At 35.6% G+C, this 22,508-nt stretch overlaps 4 protein-coding genes across 5 annotated transcripts; 2 read left to right on the top strand and 2 right to left on the bottom strand.

Annotated features, from left to right (window-relative positions):
- Window positions 1-1,402: 1,402 nt before the first annotated feature.
- On the top strand, window positions 1,403-4,656 carry LOC111810250 (ATP-dependent Clp protease ATP-binding subunit CLPT1, chloroplastic-like). The gene is made up of 6 exons (XM_023696905.1): window positions 1,403-1,715; window positions 1,797-1,832; window positions 2,347-2,456; window positions 3,026-3,205; window positions 4,071-4,195; window positions 4,282-4,656. The coding sequence occupies exons 1-6, from the start codon at window positions 1,495-1,497 to the stop codon at window positions 4,312-4,314; spliced, it is 705 nt and encodes a 234-aa protein (XP_023552673.1). The 5' UTR covers window positions 1,403-1,494; the 3' UTR covers window positions 4,315-4,656.
- A 4,420-nt stretch (window positions 4,657-9,076) lies between these two features.
- LOC111809845 lies at window positions 9,077-10,764 on the top strand. The gene is made up of 2 exons (XM_023696285.1): window positions 9,077-9,619; window positions 9,754-10,764. The coding sequence occupies exons 1-2, from the start codon at window positions 9,200-9,202 to the stop codon at window positions 10,702-10,704; spliced, it is 1,371 nt and encodes a 456-aa protein (XP_023552053.1). The 5' UTR covers window positions 9,077-9,199; the 3' UTR covers window positions 10,705-10,764.
- A 1,392-nt stretch (window positions 10,765-12,156) lies between these two features.
- On the bottom strand, window positions 12,157-16,594 carry LOC111810191 (pentatricopeptide repeat-containing protein At5g12100, mitochondrial). Of its 2 annotated transcripts, XM_023696802.1 has the most exons (5): window positions 16,330-16,594; window positions 16,041-16,241; window positions 13,281-15,958; window positions 13,149-13,201; window positions 12,157-12,293 (listed from the first exon to the last, which is right to left on the bottom strand). In XM_023696802.1, the coding sequence occupies exon 3, from the start codon at window positions 15,908-15,910 to the stop codon at window positions 13,364-13,366; it is 2,547 nt and encodes an 848-aa protein (XP_023552570.1). In that variant the 5' UTR covers window positions 15,911-15,958; window positions 16,041-16,241; window positions 16,330-16,594; the 3' UTR covers window positions 12,157-12,293; window positions 13,149-13,201; window positions 13,281-13,363. The 2 variants fall into 2 exon arrangements, with proteins under 2 accessions (XP_023552570.1, XP_023552569.1); XM_023696801.1 differs by having other exon boundaries at window positions 16,041-16,594.
- Window positions 16,595-17,190: 596 nt separating this feature from the next.
- LOC111810358 (xyloglucan galactosyltransferase XLT2-like) lies at window positions 17,191-18,633 on the bottom strand. Its single transcript, XM_023697067.1, has one exon. It carries the CDS (start codon window positions 18,631-18,633, stop codon window positions 17,191-17,193), a length of 1,443 nt encoding a protein of 480 aa, XP_023552835.1.
- Window positions 18,634-22,508: the final 3,875 nt, after the last annotated feature.

Genomic DNA, 22,508 nt, shown 5'->3' with positions numbered 1-22,508 from the left:
GGGTGGTCCCACATCAATCGGAGGAAGGAAAGAGTGCCAGCGAGGACGCTGGCTCCGAAGGGGGGTGGATTGTGATGTCCCACATTGGTTGAGGAGGAGAACAAACCACCATTTATAAGGGTGTGGAAACTTTTCCCTAGCAGATGTGTTTTAAAACTTTGAGGGGAAGTTCGAAAGTGAAAGCCCAAGAAAACTCAAAGAGGACAATATCTACTAGCGGTAAATCTGGATTGTTATATTTTATCTGATCTTGCAGGAACCCAGATGGTGCTTCCTCCCAGAAACCCTCAAAGTAAGCTTATACTCATATTTCCTCCCATTCAATTGGAGTCATTGTTGGGTGCCGTCATGATGTTTGAAGAAAATTAAGGGGTTAAATCCAACCTAAAAGCTTATAAGTATTTAATGTAGGGTGATGATTAATAAGCAGTGAGTTTAGCTTAGTGTTTAAAATAATATTGAGATCTGGGAAGTCATATCTGTTCAGTGTGGGCCAAAATTAAAATATTTGGTGATAAAGAGAGTTAAAATTAGGACACGAGATGGATGTCAGCAATAACAGGAGAGTGGATTTTCATGTGAGGAGCCTGGTTGCACAACCATGGCCATCACAAAGGTGTTAATTACCTGGAGAATACAGCCACCATGTCCCATCCCTACAAACACTAGACCTCTCATGGCGTGTTTTGCGAAGATGGTGGCAATGGACATGGCCTCCACTGTGGTAGCTACTGCATGGTTTTTGCTATCTATACATCCATCATGAGGGTGACCACCATAGAGATCATGGAAACACACTCCCAAAGAGACAAAATGAGGTTCCCAGTGAAAGAAGAAAATTATGAAGGCATTAATAGGTAAAAAATTGGGAGAGACAAAATGAAAAAGAAAAAGTGTTAGGAATCACGACTCTCCATAGTATGATATTGTTTCATTACTTTAAGCATAAGTTCTCGTGACTTTGTTTAAGCTTCTCAAAAAGTCTCGTTCTAGTAGAGATAATATTCATCACTTATAAATCCATAATCTTTCACTAAATTAACTAATGTGCGACTCATTTCTAATAATCATCAACATAAAGTTTATAAATATAAATAATAGTTTCTATTCATATATACTAACGGTGAGATCTAAGTCGATTGGAAAGAAAAACGAAATATTCTTTGTAACAGTGTGAAAATCTCTTTGTTTTGGATTTAATTTTAATTTTTTTTATCCTAAAACTATTATTGCAATATTTAAAAATTAAAAAATGGTTATGGAAACAAAATACTATTTTTTTTTTTTTTTTGGCCACGATCCACTTAGGTTAAGTACTATTTTTTATTTAGATATTATTTTAGTTACTGTATTTTGTTTTTTTTTTTTTTTTTTAACTTCCAAAAGGTTTATCCAGAGGCGAGCCCACTAAAGCCATCTTTGTTCCAAGTTGGTATCAATTCCCTCGGGACCTGATTTCAATCTTCTCCAAAATTGAGCTTTCCTTAGCTTCTAATGGCGGCAACTCGCATGAATTCTCTTTCGCTTTCCCTAGTCCCATTTTCCCTTCCGGCTCAATCTAATTGTTACTCTTTAGAACCCAAAACTCTATTCCTTCCCGCCAGCCCTCTAATCCAGCTCAACCTCGCAATTAAGCGTTCTAATGCCACCCATTCCGTCTCGAAGTTCACTCGCCGTGCCACCACTGCCACTGTATCGTTTAGCCTCCCGGCTTCGTAAGATTTGATTGCCTCTCTTGCTTCACCGACTGATTCTTTTTCAAGTCCTCATACCTAAAATTTTGTCTTATATTGCAGGAAACCCGAGGGCGTTTCCCCAGATAAACTCCCCAAGTAAGTTTACCCCCACAAATTTTCCCCCATTCAATTAGAGACGTTCTGAAGCATGCGTCGAGCTTAAGTGGTTTTAATTGGAGTTTTTGTTGCCTGCTTTCATAACGCGTGAATATTATTTTCTAATTTAACTAATCGTTTTGAAATTTAATGTGGGATGATGATTATTCAGGTAGTTTTAAGACATCAATTTTAGTCTTTAATTTCCTGTCTGGAAGCTTTGAAATTAATTTTAGTCTTTGTGCATTTGAAACTATTTGCTGATATGTTAAGTCATAATCTAGCGTGGCCAATGTATGACCTCTTACTCGATGCACATCATTGAATGACTTCATATCTTTCTCTTTTTGGTTGTACGATTTTTTCTCATCAATACAAATTGGTTTTCCAGCATGTCAGCATATCATAGCTGTTGAATCATTTGCTATAGGACTTATCCTTTTCCACATTAGATTGTCGATTAATGCAGAAATGATAGTGGTGTTAATTGTTTGTTGAATTTGTTTTGTATAAGATGGTCAGCAAGAGCAATAAAGTCATTTGCAATGGGAGAATTGGAAGCAAGGAAACTCAAATATCCAAATACAGGCACAGAAGCTTTGTTAATGGGAATTTTAATCGAGGGTTGGTAGTCGTTCCATCTCTGAGGTCATTTATTTTTTACATTTAAATTTAGACTTGCTTATTGATTTAGTTTAGTTGAATGCAGTTAAATTACGGAACTATATGAATCTTGGTCCCTTCTTTAAGGAAAATAATGCTAAAATCAAGATCATTTCCTGAGGAGTTAGCACATGATGATCACTTTCAAATGTGGCTACTTCCCTTTCCAGCATCATTTCATGATATCTTCCATTGTCATCTGATGTCTCTCATGTGCAACTACGGAACTGTTTTGAAAGACTTAGTTTATGTTAAAGAATTCGACAAGGAAGCTTATGTTCGTGTCAGCTCCTGTTAGATGATGAGTATGAGTAACCTATCTTTGACAGTAGCCTTGGGCTACTGGCAGCATGCTTTTTGTATGTCCTCAGGCTTAATAGCTAGTAGTACTCATGGTGAAGTTAATCGATAATTTTCAACCTTGTTCAGAAAAAGGAGATAGGATTAAGAAATGATAAACTATAGTTGCATATACCCTTTGGTTGCAATCTTTAATTTTTTCGACATATATTTGTTCATATTCTTTTCAGGAACAAATATTGCTGCCAGATTCTTAAGGGCTAACGGAATTACACTTTTCAAGGTAAGAGAAGAAACTGTCAAGCTACTTGGAAAATCTGACATGTATTTCTTCAGCCCAGAGCATCCTCCATTGACTGAATCTGCTCAGAGGGCACTTGATTGGGCTGTTGCAGAGAAGTTAAAGTCCGGTGAGATCATTCTTCCTTCGTGCAGCCAATTTGATTCTTATTTAGCCTGAAAGTGAGTGATAATACTTGAGTTTTCTACTGAAAGCTCTATGCATGCATTTTAATTGTAAAGAAATCAGATAATTCTTAACAGCTTGATTGGAAAGTAAAGAAATCAGATGACGGGAGGTTAGGCGTGCTTTTATCACAGGCTTCTTAACAGCTTGATTGGAAAGTAATCAGATAATTCTTCCACGGCTAGGATAGTGAATAAATGATTTCCCAATCATGCTTACCTCAATAGAAAAGTGAATAAATGCTTTTAGAATTATGCTTAATGCAACTAGCTACCATATGTTAGTCTAGTGGTCAAAAGGGTTATGTAAATAATCAAGGGCTTAGATAGAGTGAGTTCAAGTATGGTGGTCATCGTTTGAGTCAATCAAATGTAGTAGGGTAAAACAATTGTCTCATGTGAATAATTGAGAATAGTCAAGGTACGCGCAAACGGGTTTGGACACACCAATATTAAAAAAAAAAAAAAAAAAAAAAAAATGCTATGCTTGCTGCAATTTCATGGCTGGTGCTTCTTTCATCAAAGAGATTATAAGTTGTTTTTGCCTACCCGAAATAAAGACTTAGTTGTAAAGCATTCATTTTTTCATTTAGCATGAAACACCCGCTTGCAAAGATTTTCGTCGATCTTTTTGGCCATTTAATTGAAGAAGGATTATCTAGTTGTTCACAAAGCATGTACAAATGTGCACAAGTATGTTTCAACTTCTTGATTGTAGATTTTGACTAGAACGATATCACCTTTGTGCATTTTATTAGGTCTTTTGCTTGTGGTAGTCTTCCTTGATTGAACCTAAGGTCTTATATGCAGGCCAATCTGGAGAAATAACTACAGGTCATTTGCTTCTTGCTATTTGGTCAGAGGAATCGGCAGGTCGCAAGATCTTGGCCACCCTTGGCTTTGATGATGAGAAAGCGAAAGAGATTGAAAAAACCGTAAGTTTTAAGTTGTTTTTTTTGTAATTAGTAGCACCCTCTGGACTTGATGATATACTCCACCAATACGTTTTCATTGTTCACAGGTGGACAATGATGCAACTTTCAGTTATAAGTAGATGGATTGTGTAGGAAGATGTGATGCAATTTTCATATCTTCGTGGATGGAATCCTCACAAAGGAACGCCCAAATGAAACTCATATGACTTGGACCCTCGTGCATCCATTGGTTGTATAGCGATTTGCCTGTTTAATCAGCACCTGCCGCTCAACATTATCAGATTCATTTTGAATTGGCTATTGTTCGAACTTGTGGAGTGCTGGTATGGTACGCTACATTTTAGTGGTCTCAAATGGCTTGCAGGGCATAGTTTTCTTACTGTGGCTTTTTTTGGACAAGCTGAAAAGTGAATAATAACCCCTATATTTAATACATAAGATTCTTAATTTAATCTTTGCAAGCCATCCACGATTACTTTTCAATCTTAGTATTTAAATTTTTACCTTTGTTTCATTATGCTTCTTAATACATGGGGTTGAATAGTAATGAAAAGTCTTAGCAATTTGTCAAACTTTACTTGATCAACTGCGGTAGATATGAATATTTTAAATTTGAATTATTGTTTGACTTGAGAGATTATTGTTAAGCTGGGCCCTTATGCATATTCTCCTAGTTTAGTGCATTATCGAGTAAGTGGATGTAGATGTAATGATAATGAGTGCATTTTAGATATATCTTAATAAACATGATCCCCATTAAGTGTTTCCCCACTGCCTATTTCTTCTTGTTCTCTTGTGTTTAACATATTGAAATTTACAATCTAAACAGCGTTTCTCATTGAATAAGCTGAGAAGCTTCTTGTCTATTACTCTGGTTGAATTGGTATTAGTGGATATGATATGATATGGTTGCCATGGTGAAAGGGACCAACTTTAGTGGACCGACGTAAGAACAGGTCCATGTATCAGAAACGGCCATGTTTGTCATTTCCAAAGTTTATAAAAGCATCATTCTGATTCAGCCATTGAGTGAATGCATTGTCTCTGGCCACTTTCTAGTCACTAGCCAAAACTTAAACAGTTCAAGTTTGCGTGCATAATTCTTTGCATCTAGTCGATTGGATAGAGTTTGGAACATGAAGCAACCGCATCTTTTTGACTTCTTAGTAGTTCTGCTGAAAGTTGAATGTGATTGTTGCGTCGTCCTCTGTGAAACCATCTGTCATTTCTTCCTTTCCTTCTCCTTTTTTGCCCAAATGGGTTTCTTTGGTGGCATTTTCTTAGCTGATATAGGCTCAAAATGCATAAACATGGCTTGAACTTGCGCCCTTGCTCTAAGGTAACCATCATTACCCTAAGAACAATCATATAACTATTTCCATTTCAGCTATGAGTTAAACTTTTTCTAGTTTTAGTTGAAATGACAGTTTCAATAAAAACAGGTAAATTAGAGGAAGAATTTGCTTGTTGAGCAGGACCTGAAGCACTTGTGTAAGGGGAATAATTGTGCGCTTAAAATGATGATGCTACACGTGCGCATTAGGTCATCCTTATATATATCTATGGCGAAGCATAATGTCATTGGGTATGTTCGTAACGTGTTTCTTCTTTTTGGCCATTATCTTTGTGGCCATGTCTTGTTAAAGTGGGGCAATGCCTCCTCAATTTCTGTTCAATAGCGATTAGCCCCTCTCTCCCCTTCTACTCCTCATCTTCCAAAAGTATATGCAATAATAGAAATTGTTTTTGTAATCTTAGGGTCAAAATGTAGTGGGAATCTTAGCGTTGCACACTTCGGTCACTATCAATGCCAACAAGAGGCAAAATGAATGTTGGTTTGATGTGGGATCAAAACAAATAATAGCCTTCTATTTTTCCTCATTTAAAGCTCTTGGGAAGACGTCTATATTGCACCAACGCGTATAGTTCATCCATTATCAACCACACAAATGAATTTTAAAATATCTAAGTTTAAAAAGTAAATAGACACACTAAATTTATAATTTAATTATTCAAGCATGATTAAAATTTAGCCATAGATGATTAGGCCATGCACCCATTATTTAAAATTTAAAGCTAAAAGCATGAACTAGAAGAATTGCTTAAATGATCTTGTCTTGTCGAGCCATGTTTAGTGCGTGCGTGCGGGCTAGCGAGTGGGTGTGCCTGGCACTGCCGACGCCCTCACCCCTCCACCGTCTAGATCATTCCGCACATAAATCTCTTGCATTCCCTTTTTTTAAAACTGGTCATTTTAATACTCCACTTTTTACCTTGTTCATTTCATGCACATTTTTTTTAGTTATAAATATCTTCACATATTGCATCGCGACATACAATTTCATAGTTAAAATATATGTGTAATTTATACATTGAATTCATAGAAAAAGACAAGTTTTGGCCTCAATATTATAAAAACCAAAGTCCAAGAGGGTAGCAATTTGTCACAAGTCAATTACTACACACCTCCATGAATTAACTAAACATTAAATGAACCAATAAGGAACACAAAGTCTCCCATGCTTGGAGTTTCAAGAGATTGCTTAAAACAAAGTGTGTTTAATTAAAATGATTCCATTTAGATTTTGCAACTCAATAAGTTTAACCAATCACAAGTCGACAAGTGGCCTTATTCGACCCTCCTTCCAAGTTGGTAGGTTTTTTACAATGGAAACACATGGGCAATGCATGGGGGAGGCCTTCCTTTGCCCACAATTCTTCTAACAAAATCTCTCATCCCCATTCTTCATTCCTCCATCAATTTAGGTCTCTCTTAAAACTTTCGTGTATAAGATTTAAATAAAGTTCAACCCGAACTACTCTCAATAATCCTTAACAATATTTTTAAAAATAATATAATTACTCACAAGTTTAGCAATATAAATTTGATTTTTTCTCGAAATTTTCACCCACTCCTTCCAAATTTGAATAATAATAAGCCGAAATTCAAACCTACATGCTTTCACATTCATATGGGTAAGGCGTAAAAAAGCAAATTGAATAGTCAATTTCATGTGTAACAAACAAGGTAGGGTAAGAGAGAGAAGGAGGTGAAGGTTAGAGAGAGAAAGAAGGGTAGAGAGAGAAAGAAGGGCAGAGAGAGATAAGGAGAGGTTGAAGGAGGTTTTGCCTATTCATTCACCGACAACTCAACAACGAAATCTTCCACTGTTGTTCCATTGATAGGTAAAAGCTCAACCACAGCTCAAAAAACAAACCTTATAGTACCCACTACTTTTCTCACCTATTAAACTACACCTTTGATTCCCATCTACACCTCGAACCAACCGGTCCGAGGTTGAAATCTTCGGTTTTTCTTGTTCAAACTAAAAATAATTTATTTTTGTAACAAAATATTTGAATTTTTAACCAAATTTTCAAAACAAACCCTTGTATTCTAAATGATGAAGTCTACTCAATCGTTGTTAGATTTATTAGAGTTCTAAATAACAAATTAGAGAATATTATGAATCTAGAAGTTATTTCATAAAAAAATAATAATCATGATATTATTTCAACGAGATTCAAGATACCTTTATTTCATGTTCTAACTAATAATTATAATGAATTATCATACAATATGATAAAAGATGGGTCACTGGGAGATAAACATCCTATCGAAAGAATAGAAGCATGTTTTAGAAGAATCTCTTTGTCGGGATCCTAGCAACAAATATTATTGGACGATGGATCAATTACAAACTATTATTTTCCTTATTATTTATTTCAATTAAAATTTTCACATTAAAAATCTCAACCAATAATGGTTATGAAATGCATGCAAGGTAATAATTCACTAATAATTAATTTAAAAGAAACTTAAAGAGAAAATTCATAATTAAAATGCGTAACACAATGAAAATTAACAAAAGGAAGAAGCCAAACCAATAACGACACGGTCCTCGGTTTCCTTTTGGACAAGTTAACATCCTCTGCAAAAATAGAATAAAATAAAATAAAATAAATCTTTGCCGACTTGGAGATAACTATTATTTATTATTTTAATAAAGAAAAAAGTATTCAAATTTGATAAATAAAAAAAACACATCCCAAAAAAGGGAAAAAAAAAAGGAAAAGGAAAAAAGAAAAAAAGAAAAGAGTGGTATAATTGTTCTCCCCACGCTCATCCCAAGCGTGTGTTGGGTTGAACCCACTACAAGACAAAGTAGCCTTTATTTATAAATTCGACACGCGCTACCCGCGTGCGTGACTGTAATTTCTCTTACTCTCACTCCCTACATTTTACTCGTATATATATATATATATATTATTTTTTTTTATGTGTTAGGTTTCATAATTCCGTAATTATTAATTATTCCAATTCACGCAAATATTTTAAATTTTTAGTAGAGAAACAAAAAATTAGTTTTCTATAAACAAATTAGAGACCGAAAATGAAATAATTACTGTAAGATTGTTTCGCATAGGTCTTAGTCCAATGGACCTCAATTCATTCGCTTAAGGTTGAGCGCTGGGTTGACCCTTGAGGTCGTAAAGGTCAAAAATTTAGGTTAATCCCCTAAGCTCAAAGTTATTAGTCACCCACCTTTCTAAAACATTTTCTCGTAAACATGACTTGAGACTCGATCATATATATAAATTGTTCACGACTTACTATTTTCATACAACTGACCTTATTTGTCAAATTAGAACAAGTGTCACATAATTATTGATGGTAATTATTGAGGGTGAAAAATGTAGATATAATTTAATTTAATAATTAAAAGAAATAAAAAGTAGGGAAGCTTTGGGAATGGGAAATTCCATAAAGTTTTGTCTATTTTTATTTGTATTAATTAATATCGAAATCATGAACAATTTGAAAAAAAAAGAAAAAAAAATGGTTCCTTTTTCTTATTAGTAATAAAGATGGCGATGAAAACAGCCCACGAGGCTTAACAACGCTAAATTCCCTCTGCCTAAAATCTCCCCCACTGTTATATCCTCATCTATCTATCTATCTATCAATTCCTTCTTCCTCCACATTAACCAAACCAAATCAATATGGCCCTCGAGACTTGGCTAATTAAGGTCAAGACCGCCGTCTCCAACAAATTCGATGTGGTTCGAACTTCAACTATCCTCAACACCAAACCCACCTCGTCTAAGAAATCGCCGAACCTCGGCGTTTTGGCCTTCGAGATTGCTGGCCTCATGTCCAAGCTTTTGCATCTATGGCACTCCCTCTCCGACCACAACATTCTTCGTCTCCGAGAATCTATTTCCCTCGAAGGTGTCCTTAAGATTGTCTCTAACGACGAGACCTTCCTCCTCGGCCTCGCCTGCGCTGAAATGACCGAAAATCTTCGCCTCCTCGCCAACTCTGTCTCCCGCTTGACCATTAAATGTCACCACGCCCATCTTCGATCCTTCCCTCGCTTCTTCCACGACTTCGCCGACTCCGGCCGCGATCTTCACAATTGGGTTCGTTGAATTACAGCTAAATTCTAAATCTTTACTCTAAATCTTCACGTTCTGTTTCTAACAATGGGTTTCATAGTTTTCTCTGTTTTTTTTTTTTTTTTTAAAATTGATGAATGTTGCATTTTGATTTACAGATTATGAGCGAGAAAGAAATGGAGTGTAGGAACAAGAGGATTGAGAGATTAGTTACATTCACTGCAGCCCTTCATAGAGAAATGAATGAGCTTTCAATTATGGAAACTGGGTTAAGAAAAGCAGTGGCAAATTTAGAGTTCTGTGATCAAGAGAAGAGTTCACCATTAGAGATCTCTCTCAAAGAGCAAAAGATCCTCGACCTCCGACACAAGATCTTATGCCAGAGACAAGAAGTAAAGTATCTAAAAGAGAAATCTCTCTGGAACAGAACATTCGACACGGTGATTTTAATTCTAGCAACCTCAATTTTCACAACTCTAGCAAGAATTAAGGTTGTTTTTGGTATTGCTCAAGCCCCATCTTCTCTCCCACGTAGCCTCTCCGCCTCTGCTGCTGTCCACCCGCTCAAGAACATAAACGACAATGGAAAAAACGCATTGTTTGAACCCAATTCGAAACTTTTAAAGCCTCCCCCGACCACATTGGGAGCGGCGGGGTTAGCCCTGCATTACTCCAACCTGATCATAGTGATGGATAAAATGATCAAGGCTCCGCAACTAGTCGGCGTGGATGCGAGAGACGATCTATACTCGATGCTACCGAAGAGCATTCGGTCGTCGTTGAGAGCACGGTTGAGAGGGGTTGGGTTCATAGCGAGCGATGCGTCGTTGGCGGGAGAATGGAGGGAGGCAATGGGGAGGATATTGGGATGGCTGTCGCCATTGTCACAAAACATGGTAAAATGGCAAAGTGAAAGGAGCTTTGAGCAGCAAAATTACATGGCACCAAAGACTAATGTAATGCTTTTGCAGACGCTTTATTTTGCTAACAAAGACAAGACAGAAGCCGCCATTACAGAATTGCTTGTGGGGTTGAATTATATTTGGAGATTTGAAAGAGAAATGACTGCCAAGGCCTTCTTTGCCTCCAACAATTTCACTGCCTCTTGATGTATATTGTATATTTTTATTATACAAAGTATATAAATTATATGATGATTAGGATCAAAATATTATGAACTTTTAATCATAATTATTCACATATTTAGTTTTAATTTGGAAATTATAATTAGATTTTGTTTTACCATAATCATTTAAATTTGAAAAACAAAAAAAGAAATTATTGTTTTTTTTTTATTATTATTATCATTATTCATCTAATTTTATAAAATATTTAAGACAGTAACATTCTCGAAAAGAAAATAATTTTAAAAAAATTGCAGTAAATTCCATTGAATCTAAACCCTAAACTCCAATTTATCGGCCTTGCATTCGACAATGTGCTTTGCCAGAATCTGCCGTCCGATTGCCTTGTGGTCAACGTTGCACGAATGCTCTTCAGGATGCCTATGTTTGCAGCAGAATGGACCTCCACACCGGCAATTGAATCCTAACATTCCGATCTTCTTCTTGCAGATTTTGCATCTAATTTTGGTTTTATTGGCCGGATTATGCAAATCGGCGACCGGTTCAGAAGTTTCGGAACTCTGTCCGGCCCAAGGAGATCGTCTCTTTCGCAGATTTGGTTCTTCCTCACGTATTTGATGGTTTGAGTTCTCTTGTCGTTCTGAATTTTCGCCGGTTTCTTTGAGGAAAGCGGCGTAACAGAGGGAGCAAAGGTTTCGATTCATCGGATAGCCATAAAAGCCACAGTTGTTGGCACAGAGAGGTGCGTCGTTACCATTGTTTGAACTTCCAAAACCCGCCATTATTGTATCTTTCGATGTTCTTGTGTTGCAACTCGATTGGATTTGTGTGAGAATTTGTTCTGTAATTTGATGCAGCCAATGGGTCTGCCAGAAAGCCCATTATATAAAGATTGATATTCGAATCAGATTAGGAAACTCTCATAGAAATTAAATCCGGAAAGAACTAGGATTGGAATAAGTTTAAATTCATAACCTTCTCAGGACTTTGGTCATAAATAAATGTCCAGGATTCTTTTTTTTTTTTTTTTTTTTTTTTTTTTTTTTTTTTTTTTTTTTTTTTTTTTTTTTTTTTTTTTTNTTTTTCCAAAACTGAAAGATTTTTCTTTTTATGGATTAGTATAAAACTTTATCTTATAAAAAATATAAAAATTACATACTATTAAATTAAAAATAAAAAGGAAAAAACACATCGAATAAACTAATATTTACATAATTTTTTTCTTTTTTTATTTCAACAATATAGATTGGAAGATTCGAGGCATACTTACTTGGGTTAAGATATCAGTTACATTTGGTTCGTCCACGCCAGTATCAACACCAAGGCCTAGTTCACAAGCTTGAAGAAAACCTTCACAACAATCTCCAAATTGGTGTAAAATGTAACAAAATGGTGTGTTTTCCTCCATTGTAATTTGCAAAACTCCATTTGGATTTCTGTTTTCAGTTCCTTTTGATGGAAGTTTTACCTTTTCCAGCTCCTCAATGCCCTTTTTGGACTCCGTAGGATCTCACTTGAAGAGCTCCAACTTGGTGGCACGCTAATGAGTTTTCTGTAACCTTTGTTTGACAAGATTGGGCTTTCCTTCCCCACTGTTGTAATATCACTTTTGGCTGGAAAACAAGATGTCACAAGAACGTAAGCTACAATGTTAACATTTGGATGGATATAGGACAGAAGTATAGAGGACTGACTCAAACGACAAAACTTTGTATAAAATCTCAACTCATGCTTCCTTTAGCACGAGATTGGTGGGGGGTTTTGAGCCCTTCTTCGCAATTCCTTTGGCGAACTATGATTTAGATGCAAAAAAGCTCTGAAATTCACTGGTTTTGTGGGACTTGTTGAGGCTACTGCACTCCAAGACGGAATCATTATAGCTGAGAAAGCTGGGATCTATCTTTCTGGGTTAAAACAGATGCGTTGATTCTCTAGACTTTACTCGAAGGTTTCTCTCTTATAGTTTACGGAACGATAATTTTGTTGCTCATGGTTCGGCTTGTCATGAAAGACGGAGCAACCTCTCTGGTGTATGGATTGTAGCAACGAGTTAACACTTTTAAGTTTTTGTTTATGCTTCTGCGTCACCTAAATCCAAGTTTCTGGCCATGCTCACAAGTAATCAACTTAACTTCAAATCTTCAATATTTACACTCAAAACACCATCTGCAGTCCGTTTAAAATCAAACACTAGAACAAATCAAATTTAACAGATTACATGAGAGATGCTCCTCGAGTAAATGCTGTGTACTCTATTGCAGTCACAATGAATGGGCCATCAACTAAAGATCAATATCTAATATTCGAAGTGTTTCAAGAATGATGCATGTTGGCTCAAAGACATCATTAACCAATCTAAAAGGTAAATGCATTGATAAATGACTCGATGAACAGCAAGGAACATCAATGTAGAATGAAAATGAATCAATCAGTAACCAGGGTGTAGAAAATTAGACGTATGGCCTTACCGAAGCAGAAACAAGCAAAACGCCACAGCAGGAAGCCTACACCGCTCAGTTGTCTGAATCACAGAAAAAAAAAATAAACGTTAAGGTTTACTAGTCGGCACAAGAACAAGCTAAGAAGAGGACCCTGCTTACCAACTCATTCATGGCAAGATAGGCCAACTGCAGAAACGTTTTTCAATGCAGTGATAGCCAAATGTGTTCACAGATTCCTCATATCACATGGTCATAGATGCAGCAGGCTGATTACTCATATTCCAGACACACAGTCCTTTGACATGCATCTCAGACAAAATAAGATGGGCTTCTTGAAACCTCCCCTCTCTCTTAAGACCATCAATGAGTTGATTGCAAACGGAGGCATTTAACAAAAAATGGTTTTTGAACATTTCCTTATACCATACATGTGCCTCGCCATAATCACCAAGTTCACAAAGTCCCTTGACTAGGATATTGTAAGTGTCACCCTTAGGACTCAACCCTCTAGCCTTCATATCATCAACAAGTTTCCTTACTTCTGTAACCTTACCATCTCTCAAGCATCCTAAAATCAAGCTGTTATAAGTCATCTTGTCTAGTTCGACTCTTTCATCGATCATCTTTTTGTACAAAACAAATGCCTTTTGAACATCTCCGTTCTCTATGTAGCAATAAATCATTGCATTATAAACAACTCTATCTGGAGCAAGATCCATGAGTAACATTTCGCCGAACAGTTTCTCAACTGTATCTAAACCAACCTCGCTGCATCCAGATATTAAAACATGATACGTTATTAATGTAGGATTGATGCCTTGTTTTTTCAACGTTTCATATATCTCGAGACCTTTTTGGGGGTTCCCAGAACTACAATGCCCAAGGATAAGGGAGTTGTATGTGATCACATCAGGTGTAAGACCACTGTTTGTAATTTGGTTGACTAATTCTTCTGCTTCAATCACCCTTCCTTTCTTGCAGAGTCCATTGATAAGTGAGTTGTACGTCGAAAGGGTCGGGGTAATGTTCCTATCAATCATTTCATCAAAAATCTTGAAAGCATCTTGCATTTTCCCTAATGTGCACTTACAATCAATCAGCATATTATAAATTTGAGCATTTGGAAGAACTCCTTTACCATCCATGTCAGCAAAAATTACTTCAGCTTCAACAAATCTACCACCCTTGCAGAGACAATTGATAAGAGTTCCATAGCTTACCACATTTGGCTTTATTCCTTTGCTTTCCATTTCTTCAAGAACTTGGAAACATCTATCAAAAAGACAAGCCCGTCCATAACCATCGAGAAGGATGTTATACGTTTCGATGCTAGGGCAAACTTCCCTCGCTATCATCTTTCTCAGCCATTCCTCTGCCTTGTCCATCTCCTTCATTTCACAAAATGTATTGATCAACGAATTAAAAGTGATACAATTGGGTGTTAAGCCTTGATTTTCCATCCGTTGGATGGTTGATATAGCACCGTTGATATTTCCTTTTCGACAGTAACCATCCACTAGTACATTAAAATGGATTTCATCCGGAACCAATCCATCCATCATTAATTTCATCAGAATCTCCTCTGCTTTTTCCACCTTCCCATCTTTACATAACCCATTCAACAAAATACAACAAGTATATTTATTTATTCTCACCCCTTTCTTCACTGTTTCTTCATACAGAACTATTGAGGCTTCATCATCACCAGACCTCAGATACCCATCAAAAAGTATGCTATAAGTAAATCCATCAGGTGCAAACCCATAAGTTTCCATCTCACGCAATAGCTTTTTTGCTTCCTCCATCTGCTTTGCCTGACAGAGTCCACTTAGCAAAGAATTGTATGTTACAAGATTAGGTTCCAAATTTTCTTGCTTCATCCTCTCTTTCAAACTAAAAGCTTTATCCAGTTTTCCCACCTTACAATATCCATTGATAATGGTATTGTAAGTTACCGAATTCGGGGACAAATTTGTATTGATCATTTCATCAAACATCTTCTGTGCATCAATCAGCTTCTTCTCTTTGCAAAGACCAGAAATTAGCACATTAGACACAAACACAGTAGGACTAATCCCTATCTTCTTCATGCAACACATCAAATCAAAGGCTCTGTTCGTCTCCCCTAGTTTTATTGCCGCCTCAACTGCCTTACCATACATGAAGCTATCTGGTCGAATACCAGATTCGACAAGTTCAGAAAAAAAGTCGAGCGTTTTTCTAAACTCTTTAGAAGACATTAAAAGTTTAAATAAAACGCTGAGGGTGGCCACAGCAGGAACAACGCCATTTTCCTTCATTGAGGTACATAATCTTATGGCATCATCAAGCATTTTGAGATCCAAAAACGCCATTAACAACATATTTGAAAAGACATGCTTCAAGTTGGGAGAATGGACAGAAAAAAGTGCAATGAGATCACAAGGTGATGAGAAAGGAGATTTGGACAGAATTATAGACTTAATGAGCCTCTTGGCAGCACCCGTGCGCTCCTGTTGAAGTAAAATCCGAAGCTTTTGAACTAACTCATGGCACAAAGGTTCTGGATGGTTAGGATGTTGGTTCCTGGTGGTGCTCAATGTTACTTCCTGATGACTAGGAACCTGTTCAATTTGATTGGGGTTGTTCTGGGTATAATCAGAGCAAAATGGGTTCGAGGAAGGGATAAATGCAAGATATTGAGTTCTGAATCGTCTAATGACAGGAATTCTAGATAAATAATAGCCATGCCTTCCCATTGTCAGCTCAAACAGTTGGTTTAAAGATTTTGCAAAAGCGATAGTACCCATTTCTCAAATGGAAGCAAACACTTCTGAAACATAACCATAATCACATTTCTGCCAAAAAAAAAAAGGATTAAAACGAATGCTTCAAATGCATATAAGTAGACTTTTAACATACAAAAAACAAAATTTTTACCTCAAAATTCAAGAGATTTTCTATCCAACAAAAGAGGATAGGTCGGGGCATTGATACAGAAATAAACATTAGAATTTGAAGAAAATCAGTTCTTCCTCGACCCGTCTAGGGTTGCCAATCATAGGTCGAATCAGTCGAACCAAGCGGCTTAATCCCAAGACCGATTCGAACCGCAGCGGTCTGTTTCTGTTGGGCATACCCCTTGGTTTTCCATTTTAAAGCTCCGTCAAGAGTCTTCACTTTTTTTCAGTAATTGTAGTGAATAATGGAAGAGACAATATAGTATTACCGGGCAACAAATCGGAGCGAGCCAGAGCGGCGGCGGCAGTGAACTCGCCTTCTGCTTCTTCCTCGGCAAAATCACCTGTCACCGCCTCCTCCTCCTCCTCCTCCTTATTCTTCAATCCTTTCCAGAACAACAACGCCACAGCCGTCCACAACCTCGACTAAGACTCTTCAGCTGAAACAGGGGCGGCGGCAAACGTCTGTGAAAGAATTGAGAGGGAAACCCGAATGGATAGGGCATAAGGGTGTTCAAAGGACCGGTAAAAAGAAAAATCTGATCGGACGGTTGGATTATTAGGTTGAGTAGGACAAATAAATCAATTTTTTATGAGTTTTTCAAATAAATAATCTTTTTTTTATAAGTTTAATTCATTGATAAGTTTTCTAGAATTAATCTGTGTAATTTAATAATTATTTTTTATTATTTATTTTACAACCTCTCTTAAATATTTAAACTCAAAATTCAAACATATTTTTAAAATTAAATTATAAATTTAGTTGATTTTTAAAAAATACATAAATACATAATTTTATATATTAACATTCTACTTTTATTAATAATAAAAGTAGAATAAATTACCTAAACAAGAAAAGCAAATTCTCCAATTTGAGCTAGCAAAATGCCACATCAGCAGCTGATGTGGCATCAAATTAAGACCATTGAAATTTCATAAATTACAAAAATTTGAAAGAAAAAAAATGTTAAAGAATGAGAATTATAATTGGATCGAAAATGCATTCCGATTGATATTCAATCTACTAATAAAAATAAAATAAATTAATTAAATATTTAGAATAAAATAAAATATTCTATAAATCAAATCATAACATAAATAATATATTTTTTAAATATTATATCTCAACGTCAATTTAAGATACTACGTTCATTCAATCTGTGGAAGATGCCATGGAGGGTGATATCAAAAGCATCGTTGATAGTTTCCAGGCCCTCGGGAGCACTGGCGTAAACTAATTTTGGTATCGTTTCAATCACTTTCTCTCTCATCTTCCTCACTCTCTCTCTACTAAATTTCTCCAGCACTCCTCTAATGGATGCCGACCCATTTCTCACCTCCCTCTGATCGATAAAAACAGAGTAACTCCCCGCCTCCTCCGGCAAGAACCACTCGTATTGCCCGTAAGCGGTTCTCTCCCAGAAAATAACCGGAATCGAACCGGCCAACATGCAATCGAACACCGATTTTCTCGAATACGAATCGCCTTTCGGCTGCAAACAGAAATCCGAGTCCAGAAACGTTTCCAGAACCGCCGAGTCACCACTCGCGCACCGGTTCGCAGTGCACTTCACGGCTCGGCACCGACCGGCCGATTCGTTGATGCAGTAACGCAGTAAAAAGGCTCTAAAGTCGTTCTTTATTCCATGACGTGTTCCGCCGGCGAAGCAGAAGAGGTTTGTTCTGTTCCGTTCACGAACGAAGCTCTGCCAATTTAACACGTCAGCGTCAGATCTAGGGTGGAATCCTGTGGGGAAAGGTACACCGATATCCAATGGATCGGACGGTTCTCTTTCCACGATCAACCTCGCCACGTTTTTCATCCCTGGCATCAACGCAAAACTGGACCCCCACTCGTTATTCCCCCACCGTTTAAAGTCCCAAGTCAGCCGTCCCAGAGTAATGAAATGATCTCCACCGTTCGATCTATTCCAATACGGCTGATCCTGGACCCACTTAATCAACTTCTCAGAATCCCGATCACGATCGGAAGTAGTATGATTCTGCCATAGGAACCGTCCGATGGAGAGACCAGCATAAANCCGATCGGAAGTAGTGTGATTCTGCCATAGGAACCGTCCGATGGAGAGACCAGCATAAAACGGTATGTAGAAGGCCGTAGCTGATTCCGGCTCTAACGTTCTACACTTATGGTTAAGAATCCGATTATGTATAATCGGTTCCAACATGTACTGCTCCGACCAATACCACGTCGGAGCTAGACCATCGGGAACAACGCCAACGAGCTCCGTCGCCCGGCGGCCGAACCCACCGTTGGACACGTCATCACAGCGGGAGGTCCATGGGTCTAAGGACTCGCAATTTTCCAATAATTGTTTGTTGAAAATGGGAGGCAGGTCGTAAACGAACACTCTCCCGGAGCTGCAGGGGTCTCCAGCAGCCGTGTTAGAGAGTTGGCCGCGTTCTCTAGCGGTGGCGGGGGAGAGTGGAACGGAGCAAGTGGTGGTGAAGATTAGGTAAATTTGCAAAAGGACGACGATTAAAATGAGGATCCATGTGGGATAATATCGTGTGGAGGAATTGGAAAAGGCCTTTGTATCCTTAAAATCCATGCCAATAAATACAATTAGTGGAGAATGAAATCCTTCTTAAATATGATTTCAGCCGCCGTTTATGCCCAAAAGATCGGCCGCCAGCCGTTAATTACAGTTGACATTGAAGAAATGTTAGTATGAACTCAAATTCATGCAGGGAGTATAATAGAAAGTGGTGGACGATTTTTGAGGAAAACAAAGAGGATCTTAAGGATCTTGTTTCTCTGTATTAGTAACCCATATTTACCGGTGCCATAATCCCAATCCATATGCCCTTTTTTTTCACCCAAAATTCAAACCCACTCAAGTACTGCACTTTCTTCAAACTCAATATACACCAAAAGTCATTACAATTTCTTTCCATCCACGAAACCACTTTTTTTTTTTTTTAATTTATATATATTTTTATGTTCTGATACATGAATTTGGACGTCAAAAACTGGTTTTTGTTTTCTACCTTTTTTTTTTTTCTTTTGACTTTTTGTTCGATGAAAGTTCCACTCGACTAATTTAGGGAATGATCATGGGTTTATAAGTAAGGAATACTAATTTCATTGGTACGAGTCCCCACTAATTTAGGGAATGATTATGAGTTTATAATTGAGTAATACTAACTCCATCGGTACGAGGCTTTTTGGGGAAGCCCAAAGCAAAACCATGAGAGCTTATGCTCAAAATGGATAATATCATACCATTGTGGAGACTAGCTCCATTGGTACGAAGCTTTTTTTGGGGAAGCCCAAAGCAAAGCTATGAGAACTTATGCTCAAAGTCAACAATATCATACCATTGTGGAGAGTTTTGTTCGCATAACACCATGTCTTCTATAATTTTGAAGAAAGAAAAAATCGTCAGTTAGAGAATACGGGGCCTTACCCTTAATTTAGTTTAGACTTGGAAAGCAGAAAAAGCCATTTCAGGAAGATCGATAGCAGAAAACTTGCAAAAGCAGGAAGATCGATAGCAGAAGACATGCAAAAGCGAGCCAGCATATATTATAGTAATGGTACCTTAAGTACGATAATTTATTATTCATTTACGAATACAAGCATGACTTAATTATAATTCATTGTCAAATTGTTATTGTATTTAACGAATAGTATTCATTTTTTAAAATTTATTAAGAAGTTAAAGCTTAAACTAACTAAATACCAAATTTCTTTATACTACTACTTATTTTTTAATAATACAATTATTTTAAAACTATACCAATTTCAAACTAAACTTACTGTTTCATTGACTACTAATTTTATTATTGCTTTAGTTCTTTATTTATTTATTTGATGGTGGGTGATGTTACGTTATAATGTTGACCTTTTAAATTGATTAAGAGTTTGCTTAAGAACGTACACATGGCCTTATGGGGATTGCTTATTCTAAATTTTGGGAACTTGGATTACTATGATAATCTTTTTTTTTTTCTTTTTAATTATTTACATTGGTTTTGTATGTGATTGATATTATACAAAACTTTATAACAAAAATATTTGCATGCACCCATGTGACAACCTTTTATATATATATATATTTGGATGCACTTAGTTTCACTATTTTTTAAAGAAATTTAAATTAAATCCATTTATAAACTAAAATTATTATAATTTAAACAGAGTAAAAGAACAAACATCCAATTGGGTTCTGACACGTCCCGTAATTCTATCCAATCCATACATTCTACTGCCAGTTGTTTAATTAATTATATACTTTTGAATAAAATTGAATTTAAAAATAACTAACTCGAAAAATGGGGCTCTCTTCAAGTACCGAAGCCTCGTAACTGTAATGTCTAAACTTTTAATGGGCCTCTTAAGATGGGCTTCCATTTGGGCCTCCAACTACTTGGGCTCTGCATTATACGACCGACTTCCAGTTCTGGCCCGTTAATCTTTTTTTTAATAACATTTATTTATTTATTTATTTATTGTGTGTTATTTCAACAGCTGCATTAAATTACCGTGTCATTATTAAATTAATGGTTATTAACTCACCCTGAATTTTCCCTCCAATAAAATTGTAGGTTGTAGTTTACTTTTCTTTTTTTTTTTTCGTTTTCATTTATCATTTAATATGTCATTAAATAATATATTATTTTATTTCATTCTTTAAATAAATAAAATTATATATACAAGATAATGGGGGAAAAATAAAAAGATAATAAAAAAATACACGGGTAAAACGTGGACGCAGTTAACGAGGGGAGGAGATGGTACGTGTGGCTTCTGCTTGTGCCACGTGATTCTCGAGTTCTACCTAAATTTGCTTTAAAACTGGCGCCACTTTCAAATTTTGCGAATTTACGATTTAGTCCTCCATGGCTTCACTTCCATCGTCCAACGCATTTAGGCTTAGTTTGGAATTCATTTACTTCAATTTAAAAAATGCATATTATGGCGTATTGATAAATTAATATTAAAATGAAATAGATGTATTGTTTTATTATAATATTAATTATCGAAATTTTAATTTGTTTAAGATAATTATTTGAAAGTTTTATTAAAAGTTTTATATGCTTTAAATTTAATAATAATGTCTCTCTCTCCTTTTGTCGTCGTCTTTACTGTAAAAATAATAACCGCCACAATTTACAACTACCACAATCCGCAACTACCCTTTCTATTTCCCTTTATTTTCAAAGGTAAATATTCGAATATTTTTATGAATAAAGAACAATTTTTATCCCCCGCTTGAGTTGTTTCCTTTTTCATAGTGTTAGCATGTAAGTTTTAATATAGTATTTTTTTATTTATTTACTTATAATTAATATGTAAGTTATCTATTATTTACCACAAATTTTAAATTTACCACAAGGTGTTCAACAAATTAGAATTAAAATACCCGCTTAACAAATTCACATGATTCACATGATCGGACCTGAAACTTAAGAANACATAAGAAATAAACTCAAGTGTGAATATCTTCGGATTTTCGTACTTAAAATTTATTTTAATTTAGTCTCTATATTTTTAAATATTCAAATATAAATTCTATAGTTCAATTAATTTTAAAACTGGATTAAAAGGTATACATAAGATATCACATTAATAATTTATTCACCCGTTAATATTAATTTATAAAATTTAGGATATTTGATATAATTTATTCAAATATTTTTATTTTGTTTTCTTNAATTAATATTAAAATGAAATAGATGTATTGTTTTATTATAATATTAATTATCGAAATTTTAATTTGTTTAAGATAATTATTTGAAAGTTTTATTAAAAGTTTTATATGCTTTAAATTTAATAATAATGTCTCTCTCTCCTTTTGTCGTCGTCTTTACTGTAAAAATAATAACCGCCACAATTTACAACTACCACAATCCGCAACTACCCTTTCTATTTCCCTTTATTTTCAAAGGTAAATATTCGAATATTTTTATGAATAAAGAACAATTTTTATCCCCCGCTTGAGTTGTTTCCTTTTTCATAGTGTTAGCATGTAAGTTTTAATATAGTATTTTTTTATTTATTTACTTATAATTAATATGTAAGTTATCTATTATTTACCACAAATTTTAAATTTACCACAAGGTGTTCAACAAATTAGAATTAAAATACCCGCTTAACAAATTCACATGATTCACATGATCGGACCTGAAACTTAAGAAATAAATTCAAGTGTGAATATTTTCGAGTTTTCGTAGTTAAAATTTATTTTAATTTAGTCTCTATATTTTTAAATATTCAAATATAAATTCTATACGTTCAATTAATTTTAAAACTGGATTAAAAGGTACATTATCAATCGATTTCTATACATAAGATATCACATTAATAATTTATTCACCCATTAATATTAATTTATAAAATTTAGGATATTTGATATAATTTATTCAAATATTTTTATTTTGTTTTTGTTTTTTTTTTTTTTTTTCCAGAAACTGCAACCTT

This window comes from Cucurbita pepo, chromosome LG14 (genome assembly GCF_002806865.2).
Source record: "Cucurbita pepo subsp. pepo cultivar mu-cu-16 chromosome LG14, ASM280686v2, whole genome shotgun sequence".
NCBI classification, from domain to species: Eukaryota; Viridiplantae; Streptophyta; class Magnoliopsida; order Cucurbitales; family Cucurbitaceae; genus Cucurbita; species Cucurbita pepo.
The sequence above is the reverse complement of the archived record's forward strand: the minus strand, read 5'-3'. Positions and strand labels throughout refer to the sequence as shown.